General features: G+C 46.7%; 2 protein-coding genes across 2 annotated transcripts; one reads left to right on the forward strand and one right to left on the reverse strand.

The window, feature by feature from the left end:
* Nucleotides 1–1418: 1418 nt before the first annotated feature.
* LOC122876008 (inactive phospholipid phosphatase 7-like) lies at nucleotides 1419–15128 on the reverse strand. Its single transcript, XM_044195804.1, has 6 exons — nucleotides 14625–15128; nucleotides 11781–11931; nucleotides 8351–8672; nucleotides 6007–6329; nucleotides 5361–5542; nucleotides 1419–2125 (listed from the first exon to the last, which is right to left on the reverse strand). The coding sequence occupies exons 2-6, from the start codon at nucleotides 11866–11868 to the stop codon at nucleotides 1919–1921; spliced, it is 1122 nt and encodes a 373-aa protein (XP_044051739.1). The 5' UTR covers nucleotides 11869–11931; nucleotides 14625–15128; the 3' UTR covers nucleotides 1419–1918.
* Nucleotides 13847–14978, forward strand: LOC122876016 (putative uncharacterized protein BRD3OS). The gene has a single exon (XM_044195816.1). It carries the CDS (start codon nucleotides 13847–13849, stop codon nucleotides 14165–14167), a length of 321 nt encoding a protein of 106 aa, XP_044051751.1. The 3' UTR covers nucleotides 14168–14978.
* Nucleotides 15129–15179: the final 51 nt, after the last annotated feature.

Below are 15179 nucleotides of genomic sequence, written 5' to 3' on the forward strand. Positions count from 1 at the left end.
GGTTCCATCCGCGGACCTGCTGAGCCGGGTCATTAAAACGAACACTGATTAATAGCGGGTGGGTGAAATAGGGTGAAGCTCTCCTCCATTAAGAGAGACGCTGTGCGCATTTACGGACGCGGCTCAGCAGCGTAACTTCATTGATCATTTAAATCTCCCGACACGCAGACAGATCAGGATCAGATGTTCTTCACACGCAGTCCGTGTTCAGAGAAACTGGAGTGAAGCCGCCGCCCTGCTGAGCACAGCTGTCTAAAACTGTATTTCAGAAGCTGCAAGTTTGTTTCCTCTGGAGTTTCTGTCCTGTCAACTTTAGAACTACAGTGTTTAGTTTCGCTGCTTTAATATTTGCTGTGACATTACTGCGCACGTGGAAACGTTTAAAAAGACTGAAGCCAGTAACCAGAGCAGACGGCTGGATGTGCCAAACTATTTTTTCATGTTGCTTTTCGTGGAACTTCACACTGCAACGGAAGCTCAGGTGGCTTTGCTGTTAGGCTACTTGTTCCTGTGAAAATTCATGCAAATTGATATTTGTTCATTCAAGTTTCTGGTCTATTTACCGCTACAAAGACACACTACACGCACACTTTTTGACCCCCCCACTTCTCAAATCAATCCTTGAGTTAAAGTATCAAAAAGCAGGTCGTTATGCAGTAAAATGTCCCCTGTGACTGTTATATTATTAGGCTACATATGATGGGATTATTATTATCGATGTATTAATGTGTAAACAGCATTTTTCTGCTAGAGGTGGAGCTGAATGAGAAGTGAAAGGAGATGAAGAGGGAGAGACGGCGGCTGGACGGGGCGAGAGAAGCGACCCACGACCAGTTCATCATAGTTTATAATCACGCAGCGCAGCGAGGAGACAGACGTCTCACAGAGACGGAGACGAGAGAGTCCACTTCACTGATAAACAGAAGAGAAACATCCGGCTTCGTGATCCAAGAACGCTTTTATATCACGTCCACACTCCTGTTCTGCGTCGGCCGTTTCTTCTTCTGTGGTCTGCCTCGGCTTCTTCTTCTGTTCCTCCTCTGTTAAAACGGTTTTTGTCGTCCTTCAGTCTGTCCACTTTACAGTTTTTCAGACTTTGACTTGAACTTCTTCAGGACTTTGATTGGGCCAAACATATCAGCTGTTCACACTTGAACCAAACAGAAACCTTCCAGATGAAAACACGTCCGCCCTGAGTGGAAATACGACACCTGAGTTTCAGACCTGTTTGTCTCACAAAGTTTTTAAATGTGTAAAGACGAGAACGTCTGAGCCGTAGTTTGTTCCAGCTGTTTTGTCGCGTTAGCTTACATCACTGACAGACACATTAATACCAACGCAGAAATCAACTCGGAGTTTTTGAGTTTGATCGTTTAGTTTTTATTCGTTGATGAAAAATGTCAAACATCTCACCACAGTTTTTCTTTTCAAGTTACTTTTAATTTAAACCGAGTCTGAAACAAAAGCGCTCAGCAAGAGAAACCCGAGACACACACACAGAAACACACACACACATTCAGTCGCTTCCTGTAGTTTCTGCTGTACAGACGTTAAACAGCAGCTGAACCACATCAGCCAGACCACTATGTGAAGCAGGTCCTTTCCCGACTCCCTCAGCAGACTCCTGCTGACGTTAGCTAACTGTTACTGCAGGGCTACTTTCTACATGAAAGCAGCTAACGCTAACGCTCTGACTGAAAGAGTCCGTTTCTCGTCTGAGGTGACCTGTAACATCCAGTGTAGCACAGTCCAGCAGGACCAGTCCAAACCAGTCCAAACCAGTTTACTTTGTCAAAATGGACTTACAGTTTTACATCAATCCAAACCAGTTTTAAAAAATGCGTCCAATGTAAGCCGTTATAGGTGAGTCCAGACAGACCAGTCTTACACCAGCTGAACCAGTTCAGACCGGTCCGATCTAAACCAGCGGAGTCCAGCGCAGCGTGCCGATGGAGATGAGGGTCTGGCAGGTAGCAGAGTCCAGCCAAACGGACTCCACCAGACTGAAGTGCAGGAAGCCGAGAGCGAATCCACAGCCGACGTCTGACAGGTGATGTTTACCCAGCAGCACCCGGGACACGCCCACCAGGACGGCCCACAGGTAGAGCAGGATCCTCAGGGGCACCTGGAGGACAGGTAGAGTTTATTACTACAATGACTGAGACCAGGGTCCTGATCTTCAGAACTGGTTTATCTGATCCAGACTAACATGAAGTTATCCAGATAATTCCAGCTCTTATTTTGAAATACACAACGTGATCAGTTCTCATCTGATTGGCTGACAGCTGATCACATGATTGTGATGACGTGAAACATATTGATTTTATTTTCTTGTCTATTTTGTCATATTTACATGTGTTTTACTTTTCTCAATAATTTCCCTGCTCATAATTTTACCAACATTTCTTCATGTTGCAGCTAACTGTCAGCGAGCTTCACCTGTGCAGGTGGGAGCTTCAAGATCAATTCAACATCAGAAAACATTAAGATCTCAGGTTGAAGGAACTCACACAGACGCAGACGCAGACGCAGACTACAGGAAACACCTGAATAACAGAAACACCAGCTGCCTCGGTGCTCGGTGAGGATCGGTCACCTGACCTCGGCCCAGCGTCACACCTGTGGAAGGTGTCAGGTGTCAGACAGCGCTCTGCAGCAGCGTCTCCATCAGACCAGATGATAGAATATAAACCTTCAGATCTGCGTGGGGACGTCTGTCTCTGCTGCTGTCTGTCCTTTAGCTGGTGTCTCTACCTGCTGCACTCAGGTGTGTCTGACCTGAGAGACGAGCTGCTTAATAAAGGCTGGATATATAACGTGCTATTCGTGCCGGTCAAACAAAGGAGCGCCTTCAGCGGAAGACTCATCCCCCCACAATGCACCACAGAGCGCCACAGGAAGTCATTCCTGCCTGTGACCATCAGACTCTTTAACTCCTCCCTCTAAGTGTCAGTCTGTATGACCCGAAGTCACTAAACTGGACACTGATCATTAACATCTCTGCAATACTTGAATAACTGTGCAATATTCTGTGTTAATACTGCTGTGCAATATTAGTTTTCCCATGTTAGTTTTTCTTATTTATTGTATTGATATTATATACCTCAATTACTCTCGACAGCACATGCACCGCTGCTTATTACTTATTACTATTACTTATTACATATGTGGTGACACTGTATTTATACTGTACTTTCATCATCAACCGGTAAACCCACTTGGTACTCGACACTTAGTTTATTTTATACTTATACCGACATGATACTTCATTTATTCTCTGACCTGTTTTATAGTTTTATAGTGTATCATATTGTTTGCTAGTGCTTCCTCCTGTGTGCACTGACGTAAAGGCGAGCTGCTGTAACAAAGAGTTTCCCTTCAGGATCAATAAAGGATTTCTGATTCTGATTCTGATAACTGAGGGAGCAGCTAGTGGAGGAGGCGCTCGTCCTCCAGCAGAGCTCCTCAGACTCCAGCAGCCCTGAAGCTGCTCTGGAGGCTCGTGGAGGCGGACTCCACACCGACACACTTCACACACACAGTATATATACTACAGTATATACACACTACAGTATATACACACTACAGTATATACACACTACAGTATATACACACACAGTATATACACACTACAGTATATACACACTACAGTATATACACACTACAGTATATACACACTACAGTATATACACACACAGTATATATATACACACAGTATATACACACTACAGTATATACACACTACAGTATATACACACACAGTATATACACACTACAGTATATACACACTACAGTATATACACACTACAGTATATACACACTACAGTATATATACACACAGTATATATACACACAGTATATATACACACAGTATATACACACTACAGTATATATACACACAGTATATACACACTACAGTATATACACACTACAGTATATATACACTACAGTATATACACACTACAGTATATACACACTACAGTATATATACACTACAGTATATATACACACAGTATATACACACTACAGTATATACACACTACAGTATATATACACTACAGTATATATACACACAGTATATACACACTACAGTATATATACACTACAGTATATACACACTACAGTATATATACACACAGTATATATACACACAGTATATACACACTACAGTATATATACACACAGTATATATACACACAGTATATATACACTACAGTATATACACACTACAGTATATACACACTACAGTATATACACACTACAGTATATACACACTACAGTATATATACACAGTATATATACAGTATATATACATACAGTATATATACACACAGTATATACACACTACAGTATATACACACTACAGTATATATACACTACAGTATATATATATACACTACAGTATATACACACTACAGTATATATACACTACAGTATATACACACTACAGTATATATACACACAGTATATATACACACAGTATATACACACTACAGTATATATACACACAGTATATATACACACAGTATATATACACTACAGTATATACACACTACAGTATATACACACTACAGTATATATACATACAGTATATATACATACAGTATATATACATACAGTATATATACACACAGTATATACACACTACAGTATATATACACTACAGTATATACACACTACAGTATATACACACTACAGTATATACACACTACAGTATATACACACTACAGTATATACACACTACAGTATATACACACTACAGTATATATACACTACAGTATATATACATACAGTATACACACTACAGTATATAGACTTTTACGAAGCTCTGAAAGCAGCATGTTCAGTCGACCAATCAGCAGCCAGACAGAAACCTGAGTGAAAGCGACTCATCACTGATCTGAATGACTCAGCTTGATTTATTGTCTAGTTTAGAAAAGTTCGGATTTTCACGCACAGCAACGGTTTGTGAACTTACAGTCAGATCAGATGTTTGTAGATGAGATGATGATCGATAAAGTTTGAATCAGTCAGGCTTTGTTTCGCTTCATTTTGAGAAAATGTTTTTTAAACTTTTATGGGATATTAGAGCTGCAACAATCAGTCGATTAGTTAACCGGCAACACTTCTGTAAAGGAATGTTTCCAGCGTCTCTCTGACCTCACACACTTTATCTCTCCGGGTTTTGGTTCTACCTGTGATGACATCACACAGTGGACATGAGTGCATGATGTCATCTAGTGTCTTAGAGCAGGTTTTAGCAACTTTTCATTCATAATAGTTGGAAACACAAGTTCTACCTGTTTAGTAGCAGCTGCAGGCTGAACAACACTAACGATAATAACGATAAACCCACTGACCGCCAGCACCAGGTGGTTCAGCAGGAACTTGGAGACCATGACGGCTCGGCTGGCGTGGGCTGCTGGGAAAGAATACGTATCCATGGCAACATAGTCCAAAAACCCAGGAGGGAAATCCCACGGTCCTCGGCGTTTGACCAACTTCTGCATACCGGCGACCGTCATCAGATCCAGGATCAGAGCTGCGGGAGAGAGAGAGACAGGTGACATGTTGGACAGCAGAGCAGCACCTGAACACACCATCAGTTCAGAATCCTGGTGGACTGTGTCTGTCTGCAGGGGAGGCGGGTTCTGCAGCCGCCTTCTCTCTGGCGTCTAAGTTTATTCTGGACGGACGTCAGAGACGATGATCTCTGGAAGAGCGAGTCGCACTGAACGATTCAACGTGAGTTTCAAGTCTGAGTTAAGACTCGGACTCAGATCCACCTCCTGCGGTATCTTGGCCTCCCCTTCAGCTCTCCGGCGCCCCCCTGGGGAGGCTTCAGTCTTTCTCTTTAGTCTCTGTCCTGCTGAACGTCTGTTACAGACCAGATCCTGTCACCAGGGTTAACATGGCGTCCTGAACGAGGAGTTAAATTAACGACGGGCTCAGAGAAGGCCTCCTCCCCCGCCTCCCCCGCCTCCCCTGTGATGTTTAGTTTCTCACCCAGCAGCAGGTTGACGAGGACTTCCTGTCCAGCCAGCGTGTTGCTCCTCCACAGACAGATCAGAGTCCCACAGAGCCAGGGGAGGGCGTGTCCGCTGAGGGCCAGCAGGGTCACCATGGAGCGCATCGGGGCCCCGGAGCCGTGGGACCCCACGCACACGCCCAGACGCTTCGACAGGCTGATGTCGATGGCCAACAGAGAGTTGATGGCGATGCCTCGAAACGACGGATTCAGCTGCATACAGTCCTGTTCCGGCCAGCGAGACGCCTCCTTCGCCCCCCCATCGGCTGCTGAGCCCCCCTCTGAGGAGTCCCTCGACCCCCTGAGGACAGAGAGACCAGAACAGGAGTGAGTCCAGGACAGAGACGGGTCAGAGTGTTTTATAATGGAAATAAAGAGCACCTGCTTATGATTCCCACTAATTCACTACTGTAAATAATGTAAATACAGTTAAAACCAGACAGAAACGCCTCTAAGAGAAACTCCGGGATAAAGTAAAAGCGTTGCGTTCGTCTCCAAATGTCTTTGTTTGTAACTGAATAAAGGCCTTTTCACACGGGGGACGAAACGGAAGAACGAAATGAAAATGCAGAATATCCGATTTTCGCGTTCAGACCTTTCACACCGAGTCCGACACGAATATTCGCGCTTCACTGAAAATTAAAGCTTCGCACACAATCATCGATTCATCGTCGTCACGGAGTCTTCAGGCAGCAACGTAACAAACCCACACTCACCTGTGCACGCTGGAGACGGTGTATACAATCGCGTCTCCTCCGGGTGGCGCCAGTGTTACTGTAACGAATGGAAATGCTGAGCTTCATTCATTCACGACTGGACTGTGTTGATCCGATTGTAAAACGCTTCCACTGCCTGTCCGCTCTTTGATCGCGTCAGCTAAAGTCATGATTTTATTGGTTGGCTCGTTTTTAATCAGTATCCGAAATTCGAAAACAGCTGCGAAAAAACAAAACTGCACGTTGAAATGCGGAAGTTTCGGACTCGGTGTGGATCGGCTCATAGAGATAGATGGGCTCGAACTTTTAAATTGACGTGCGATTTATTTGCACCGATAATTCACGTTTGGTCTGAAAAGTTTTGGTGTTCCTTCGTCCACATAACTAACTGCGAAAGAGTTCTGTTGCAGGACGAGTTACAACTTTATTAGTAAATTAATTCAGTGGCCTCACTTAGATCAGAGTTGTACTGAAGCGTCCGGCGTGGAGCGTTTAGCGGCCTCTAGTGGTGAAACTGCAGTTTGCAGCCACGTGAGCGCCGCTCGCCTCGCCCTCCCCTTCCAGGCGTGCAGGAGGAACTGCGGTGAAGCGAAACTCGATAACGGCCCTCTGTAGAGCCGGTGTCTGGTTTGTCCGCTCTGGGCTCCTGTAGCAACATGGCGGTGCAACATGGCGGCCTCCGTGGAAGGGGACCCGCTCCCTCTGCAGATATAAAGGCTGATTCTAAGGTGACGAAAACTCAGCGGTTCTTATTTTCAGGCGATTAAACACTGATGAATGTTATCTTCCTGCCGACAGCTGCTCCTGAACGCTCCACGCCGGAGCTTTAAGTTTGAGTAAATGTTACTTTCCTTTGCATGTAAAGATAAAACGAGATTCAGCTGCATCGAAACACAATAACAGAACTGACCCAAAGTCTGTGTGAAATTAACTCCCCCGAACTCCTGTTATTATTCTTTGCCGTACTTCTATTTTGGGAGTAACTATGCTCTGAGTTTTGGAACTACAGTTCCCATAATGCTCTGGGGGATGTAAACAGGAAGCATAATGTTGCCATGGAGTCGCACTGAACGATTCAACGTGTTTCATGTCTGAGAGTTCAGGTCTGCATCTTGATCTCCTCCATCAGCTGGGAGTCGCTGCTGCAGCTCCACCTGCTGGCAAACTACAGTAACCGACTTCCTGTTGTTCCACCTGCACGCACCTGTCCCTGTCACCTGAACGTGACGTAGAGAGTCTCATCAGAGTCTCAGGCGACGTCACAGATTTTTGGCGTTCATGAGACAGAATTAGTGGATTTTCTCTAAAGGGAAATAAGTCCTGGACCAGGATCAGAGACTCTACATGTCACCTCCTACCTGGGAGAAGTGGGTTCGGTGTGAACCCGTCCTGGACTGCATCAGCAGGCCAGCGCTAAGGAACTAAAGTTAAAAGTTCAAGTGGACTCGGGATCTGGTTTCTGGTTGTTATAGAATCCTGAAATGAACTGAGAAGTTTACAGGACAAACTTTAAAACTGAGCCCTGTGGGTCCTGGTTCAGGATCTGGATCGGCGGGTCTGTTCGGACTCTAAATGTGAGCTATGATGTCAGTGGGCGGAGCCTTACCTCGCTCCAGCGTCCTCCTGCTGACTCTGCTGTCTGAAGGCGGCCCTCCTTGGACCGCCACCCCCCCGCCCCTCCCCCGCCACCTGCTCCCTGCGGGGGGGCTGGTTCAGGGACAGAAACTCAGGCCGGTTCAGGACGTTGTTCCGGTCTCTGGCCCGGCACCGGGCCTGGCTGCTGGGCATGACGGAGGACGGAGGACGGTCCGGGGGAGGCGTCGGTGGTGAGACGGCGTGCAGCGCTGCAGGACTGTGACAGATCAGGTCTGAGACTCTGAGGGACTCTGCTATAAATAGATCTGCTGGCCTTCTTCTTCTGCTGTCAGCTGTTCAGAGAGAGAGGCTGGAAAAACACTGAACACACACACACACACTAACACACACACACTGAACACACACACACACACACACTGAACACACACACACACACTGAACACACACACACGCTAACACACACACACACACACACACACACACTGAACACACACACACTGAACACACACACACACACTAACACACACACACACACACACACATACTGAACACACACACACACTGAACACACACACACACACTAACACACACACACACACACACACACACATACTGAACACACACACACACACACTGAACACACACACACACACACACTGAACACACACACACACACATACTGAACACACACACACACACACACACTGAACACACACACACACACACTGAACACACACACACACTGAACACACACACACACTGACACACACACACACACTAACACACACACACACACACACACATACTGAACACACACACACACACTGAACACACACACACACACACATACTGAACACACACACACACACACACACTGAACACACACACACACACACTGAACACACACTGAACACACACACACACACTGAACACACACACACACACACAACACACACTGAACACACACACTGAACACACACACACACTGAACACACACACACACTGAACACACACACACACACACACACTAGTTTGTTTAAGAACCAGAACCAGAATCAGAACCACTCTATTGATCCGAGGGGAAACTGTGTTACAGCAGCTCGCTCAGAAGCACTCAGCAAAACAAATAAAACAGGTCAGATAATAAATGAGGTACCAGGTGTGTGTAAGTATAAAGTGAGTGTGACGGACACAGTGGTTTACCGGCTGGTGATCAGTGTGTCCGGAATAATAACAGTGTGATAATAAGCAGTCAGTAATGAGAGCAGCGCAGGAACAGAGGTACGAGTAGATATCAACAAACAGGGACTTTCAAACTGAAACTCAACTGAAAAGCAGCCAGTTTTAGATTTAGTTCCTGACCTCGGGTCAGCGCAACATTAGCATTAACTAGAAGCATCACGTGACTTAAAAACACACAACAAACTACAACAAACTGCAACAAACTGCAACAAACTACAACAAACTGCAACAAACTGCAACAAACTACAACAAACTGCAACAAACTGCAACAAACTGCAACAAACTACAACAAACTACAACAAACTGCAACAAACTGCAACAAACTACAACAAACTACAACAAACTGCAACAAACTGCAACAAACTACAACAAACTACAACAAACTGCAACAAACTGCAACAAACTACAACAAACTACAACAAACTGCAACAAACTGCAACAAACTACAACAAACTGCAACAAACTACACACACGCGACATTTACACGCTGCTTTACGAACGTTTCACTAAAGTCCAAAATGTTTTTCATATTCGTCGCTGATACTGTAACAACTTCCTGTCTGGTGACACGGTCGCCTCCTCCATCCAGCACACGTGACGCGAACGCAGCGGCAGTCTGGCTGACGGGGCCGTGCACCTGCAGGGACACGCTCTCCAGGTGCATCGTGGGACGTAGGAGCCAGCGTTTCTCCGGCTGCGCTGCTCCGGAGGAGCGAGTTAACGCGAGCACGCCGTCAGACATCAAGCCATCTTCATCACATCTGCCTCGGGCAACAAACCGCACACGCGGAGTCTCAGCTGCTCACATCCGGCCCAGCAGACTGGACCCGGTCCAGGCTGAATGCAGCACGCGGTCCAGACCGGCCTCGGCTCGGATAACCTGCAGAACACACAGACCGGCACGAAACTCTCCGCACGCATCTGCAAGAAAACGCTACAGTCAAAACACAGCCGAGCTGCAGTGAAGGAAGAGCTCGGCGTCAGCAAACAGCTCCAGCTTCAGACTCATCGTTGTGATCTGTAGCGAGAGCAGGTGGAGCAGGTGGAGCAGGTGGAGGAAAGTCTAGAGAGATGGAGGTCTGCTCTGGAAAACAGAGGAATGAAGCTCAGCCGCAGTAAGACAGAATACAGGTGCGTCAATGAGAGGGACCCAGGTGGGACGGTGAGGTCACAGGGAGCAGAGGTGAAGAAGGTGCAGGACTTTAAGTACTTAGGGTCAACGGTTCAGAGCGATGGAGACTGTGGAGAAGAGGTGAAGAGGCGAGTGCGAGCAGGTTGGAGCGGGTGGAGAAAAGTGTCAGGTGTGTTGTGTGATAAAAGAGTCTCAGCAGGAATGAAAGGACAGGTGTTGGAGACGGCGGTGAGACCAGCGATGTTGGACAGCTTAGAGACAGCGGCGCTGAAGGAAAGACAAGAGGCAGAGCTGGAGGCAGCAGAGCTTAAGATGCTGAGGTTCTCTTTGGGAGAGACGAGGACGGACAGGATCAGGAACGAGGACATCAGAGGGACAGCTCATGTTAGACGTTTCGGAGATAAAGTCAGAGAGGACAGATCGAGGTGGTTTGGACGTGTCCAGAGGAGAGACTGTGAATATATTGGTAGAAGGATGCTGAGGCTGGAGCTGCCAGGCAGGAGGTCTAGAGGAAGACCAGAGAGGAGGTTTATGGATGTAGTGAGAGAGGACAGGAAGCTAACTGGTGTGAGTGAAGAGGACGCAGAGGACAGGGTTAGATGGAGGCGCGTGATTCGCTGTGGCGACCCCTGAAAGGGAACAGCGTAGCTTCTGATTGGCAGATCATCACACTGTAGTTTTACCCCGTGGTGGAAAGTAACGCAGTACATTTACTCAAACACTGTACTTTTACAACATTGAGGTACTTCACTACATTTTCCTGCTACTTTATACTTTTACTGCACTACATTTCTCTGGCAGCCGAAATGATTAAGATTTAACATTCAAAACACGTGACCAGTCTGTAAAATATGATTAAAATTAAAAACTAATTCAAACCAGTTTTTAATGCAAATGAACTCGTTTCTTATTCTCTTATTCTTCCTTCCGAACTACAGACGAAACGACTCCTCTCCACTAGTTGTAAGAAAATGAGGTTCGCAGGACTCGTGTTTAAAATAAAACACCATCAAATATTATATTGTTTTGGATGAGTACTTTTACTTCAGCAGGATTTTGTTACTACCTGATGAGACTTCTTCCGCCTCAGAGGAACCTTTGTTGCCGCGTCGTGTGTTCCTACCCGGACCGGTTTGCAGACACACCGTTGCCATTGGATGCAGCGGCGGCGGCTTCGGCACAGCAACGGCATGCTAACGATGCTAACAGCAGCTAAACTGTCAGAGAAAACAGAAGAAAAGATATCAAACGTCACAGTTTATGTTCTGACGTTTTACCTTTTGGTGTAGTGACGTCATCCCGGTGGTAAACGTCAGCTATGTGTTTAACTCGGGGCGCTAACGGGAGCTAACTGAGCTAGCAGCAGATTAGCTGTAAGCCTTTAAATTGAGCGGTGGTCAGCAGTCCGAGCAGCTAGCTGCCAGGCGGCTAACAGCCGTTAGCTCCTCCGTCTGTGTGAACGGAAAGTCTCCGGTAGTTTAACGGCAGGACCGACAGGAGAACTCGGTTTAAAAGTGCGGTGAAAGTACGGGAGCCGACAGGGACAAGAGGAGGCGGTCCGCAGCCCGATGAACCAGCGTGAGTCCGAAACACGTTCACACAGCACCGAGTTAACCCGGGTCAGTCCCGAGCTACTGAACCTTTACTCCTGAGCATTAAAGTCTTTGCACCTGAACGCCTCACCAGCTCTTTAATGTCAGAGTTTAACATCAGACCATCAGCGCTGCAGGAAGTAGTCAGAGCCGTTACTGCAGTAAACACACACACTGAAACCCTCTGCTGCAGTGAGAGTGTGAGAGTGTGATCAGGAAAAAGCCCTTAAAGCATTAAAGCAGTGCAGCGTCCCTGTGGCTGCTGTGCTGTTATATATTCTATCATCAGGTTATTATTCCTCGTGCATTAATGTAAAGCAGGATGTTGCTGCTGCAGCTGGTGGAGCTGGAGCTCATGTTGAACCGGTTTGTATCGGACTGCAGCTGATGATGCTTTTCATTCTGGATCCATCTGCCGATTCTTTTCTCCACCGATCCGTCGATCGGTTTGGAAAACTGGTGAAAACGGTGAGAAACGCCGTCACGACGACCCAGAGCCCAAAGCGACGCCTTCAGCGTGTCGTCGTGTCCGACCGACAGTCCGAAGCTCGACGTTATTAACAAACATCACAGTTATTACAGTCGTTCAGAGGAAAAGCAGCAGATCTGCACATCTGAGCAGCTGCAGCCAGGAAGGGATTTACAGGAGAAACGACTTCAGACATCAAAACAGTTTCCTGTCAGTCGACTAATTGATTAATCGACTCAGCTGCACTTCTATAAACAGCTGAGAGTTTCATTTATAACCAAACATCAGATTCTTAATGTGTTTTGTGTAAAAATCTTACAGGAAAGTACCTAAAGCTGTCGGATAAATGCAGTGCAGTAAAAAGTGCAATATTTCCCTCTGAGTCGGAGCCGAGTAAAGTACGAGTACCTCGAATGTGTACTTGTGTAAATGCACTGAGTTACATTCCTCCTCTGCGTCCAACACATTATTCAGTTTCTGTCAAACGTCCCGAAACGTTCCTGCGCCCACTCCACGTCTCCGCCTGACCTCCGTCACCCGGGGACCCGACCGGTCCGGACTCCTCTGCAGCTCCTACAGAAGGCCGAGATCAGTCAGGAACGGTGAGGAAACGTTTTTACTGCAAGTCCTAAAAGTTGGAGCAAAGAAGCGTCGCTCGGAGAACCTTTGGCCAGTCGGGAGTCACTTCTTGCTCCGAGTCACTGAACGTGTCTGATTCAGGTCTTAACGAGAACATTATCACCAGTATTCGGTACCTGACAGGATCTTTCTGTCCGCACGTCAGTCAGGACTCAGACAGGACTGAAGGTTCACGCGTAGACCTGGTGTCGGTGTGAGGTCTGGATTAACAAATGCTTTAGAACTGGATCCAGTTTAAACTCACGGCTCTCTGACCTGGTTTTGTTCCATCAGGTTCTGCTGAAGAATCAGACGACCAGCTGGATTCTTCAGGTGTCTGAACATGACTGAGATGGACCTGGACCTGAGCTGGTTCAGACCGGGCCGGGCCAGTCTGCTTCTGGACGTTTCTCCAGTCACCGTGCTGGTTTATGGAGCGTTGACATCTCCAACATGTCGGACTGCGATCCAGCTGCTGTAGAGGAGCAGAAGGCCGCAGAGGAACCTCCTGGTCTTGGTTCTCCTGGTCCTGGACGTCCCCCCCTAGCAGAGAAGGCCCTGTCGGAGGCCTTTGCTCGGTTGCGGTACCGGGACACGTCCCTGCTGATCTGGCAGCAGCAGCAGCAGGATCTGCAGGCGGCGCCCCCCTCCACCTACCTGAACCGCAGCCAGTCGGCCTGGTACAGCAGCTTCGGGAACCAGGCCGTGCTGGTCCGGGACAAGAGGGGCCTGGAGGACGCAGAGGGACGGTCCAGGATCTGCAGCGTCATGTAGGCAGGAACCAGAAACGTGAACAGACTGGTTTGATTTAAGCCAGAGACTGAACTCCATGTATTTCTGAGTGGATTAAAGTTTCTGGTAACTTTATTTTACTGTTCCAAACTTAAAACTAAGCCACGCCGGGTACAGTGGGCCCGGTAGTTCACCTGGTAGAGCGCGTACCATTAAGGCCCAGGTTCGATTCCAACCCGGGGCCCTTTGCTGCATGTCCCCCCCCTTCCTGTCTCTCTCTGCAGCTGTCTAATAAAGGCAAAAAAATCACAAAAAAATCTATTTGATTTTCCCTTCTAACCTTAAACTGTTTCGTTTCTTAGAGGCCTGAAACTCCCAAAATAATTGGAAGTTTCCCAACTGAATCCGTGTAATTAGGACCAAATTACAGAGTTCTTTCCGAGGAACTTCTTTGGAAACGATAAAGTTTTACCAGGCTGAACCTCGGAGCTTCAGTCACCTGAGTTTGTTGAAGGAGCTTAAATCCTCTGTTTTCATTCAGTAGTCTGGTCTGTTTCTTCTTCCTGTGGGCTGAACGACATCGCATCCAGATTTTTTTCCCCAACAGGTCCAGTTCGGAGTCTTGATTAAAAAAATAAAAATAAAACAGTAAAGTTCAGGTTTTGGTGTCAGTTTCTCAGAAGAGAGGACAGATATTCAACAACCACAGAGAGAAGAAGAAACAAACTGCTGTAAGCTTCATCTTTGTTTCATTCTTCTGACACCAACAGGTGACGGTCTGATACACACCTGACACCTTCTGATGTTTTAGCTCATCGCCTTTTCAGCAAAAATAAAATGTTTAAATTTTGGAGTGAAGACTGTTTTTATTAGCCACGTTAGCGGCTCTCTGGATGCTAATGCCTGTCTGTCCTCAGCAGCTGCTGGACTGTGATGAGACGTGCTTCATCGTTCATGCTCCCCTCAGGATGAACTGTAATAACTCTGCTGATCCTCTGACTTTCCATCTAGCGCCACCATCAGGTCGACATGTTAACGTGTCCGACACTTTGGT

This window comes from Siniperca chuatsi, linkage group LG5 (assembly GCF_020085105.1).
Source record: "Siniperca chuatsi isolate FFG_IHB_CAS linkage group LG5, ASM2008510v1, whole genome shotgun sequence".
NCBI classification, from domain to species: Eukaryota; Metazoa; Chordata; class Actinopteri; order Centrarchiformes; family Sinipercidae; genus Siniperca; species Siniperca chuatsi.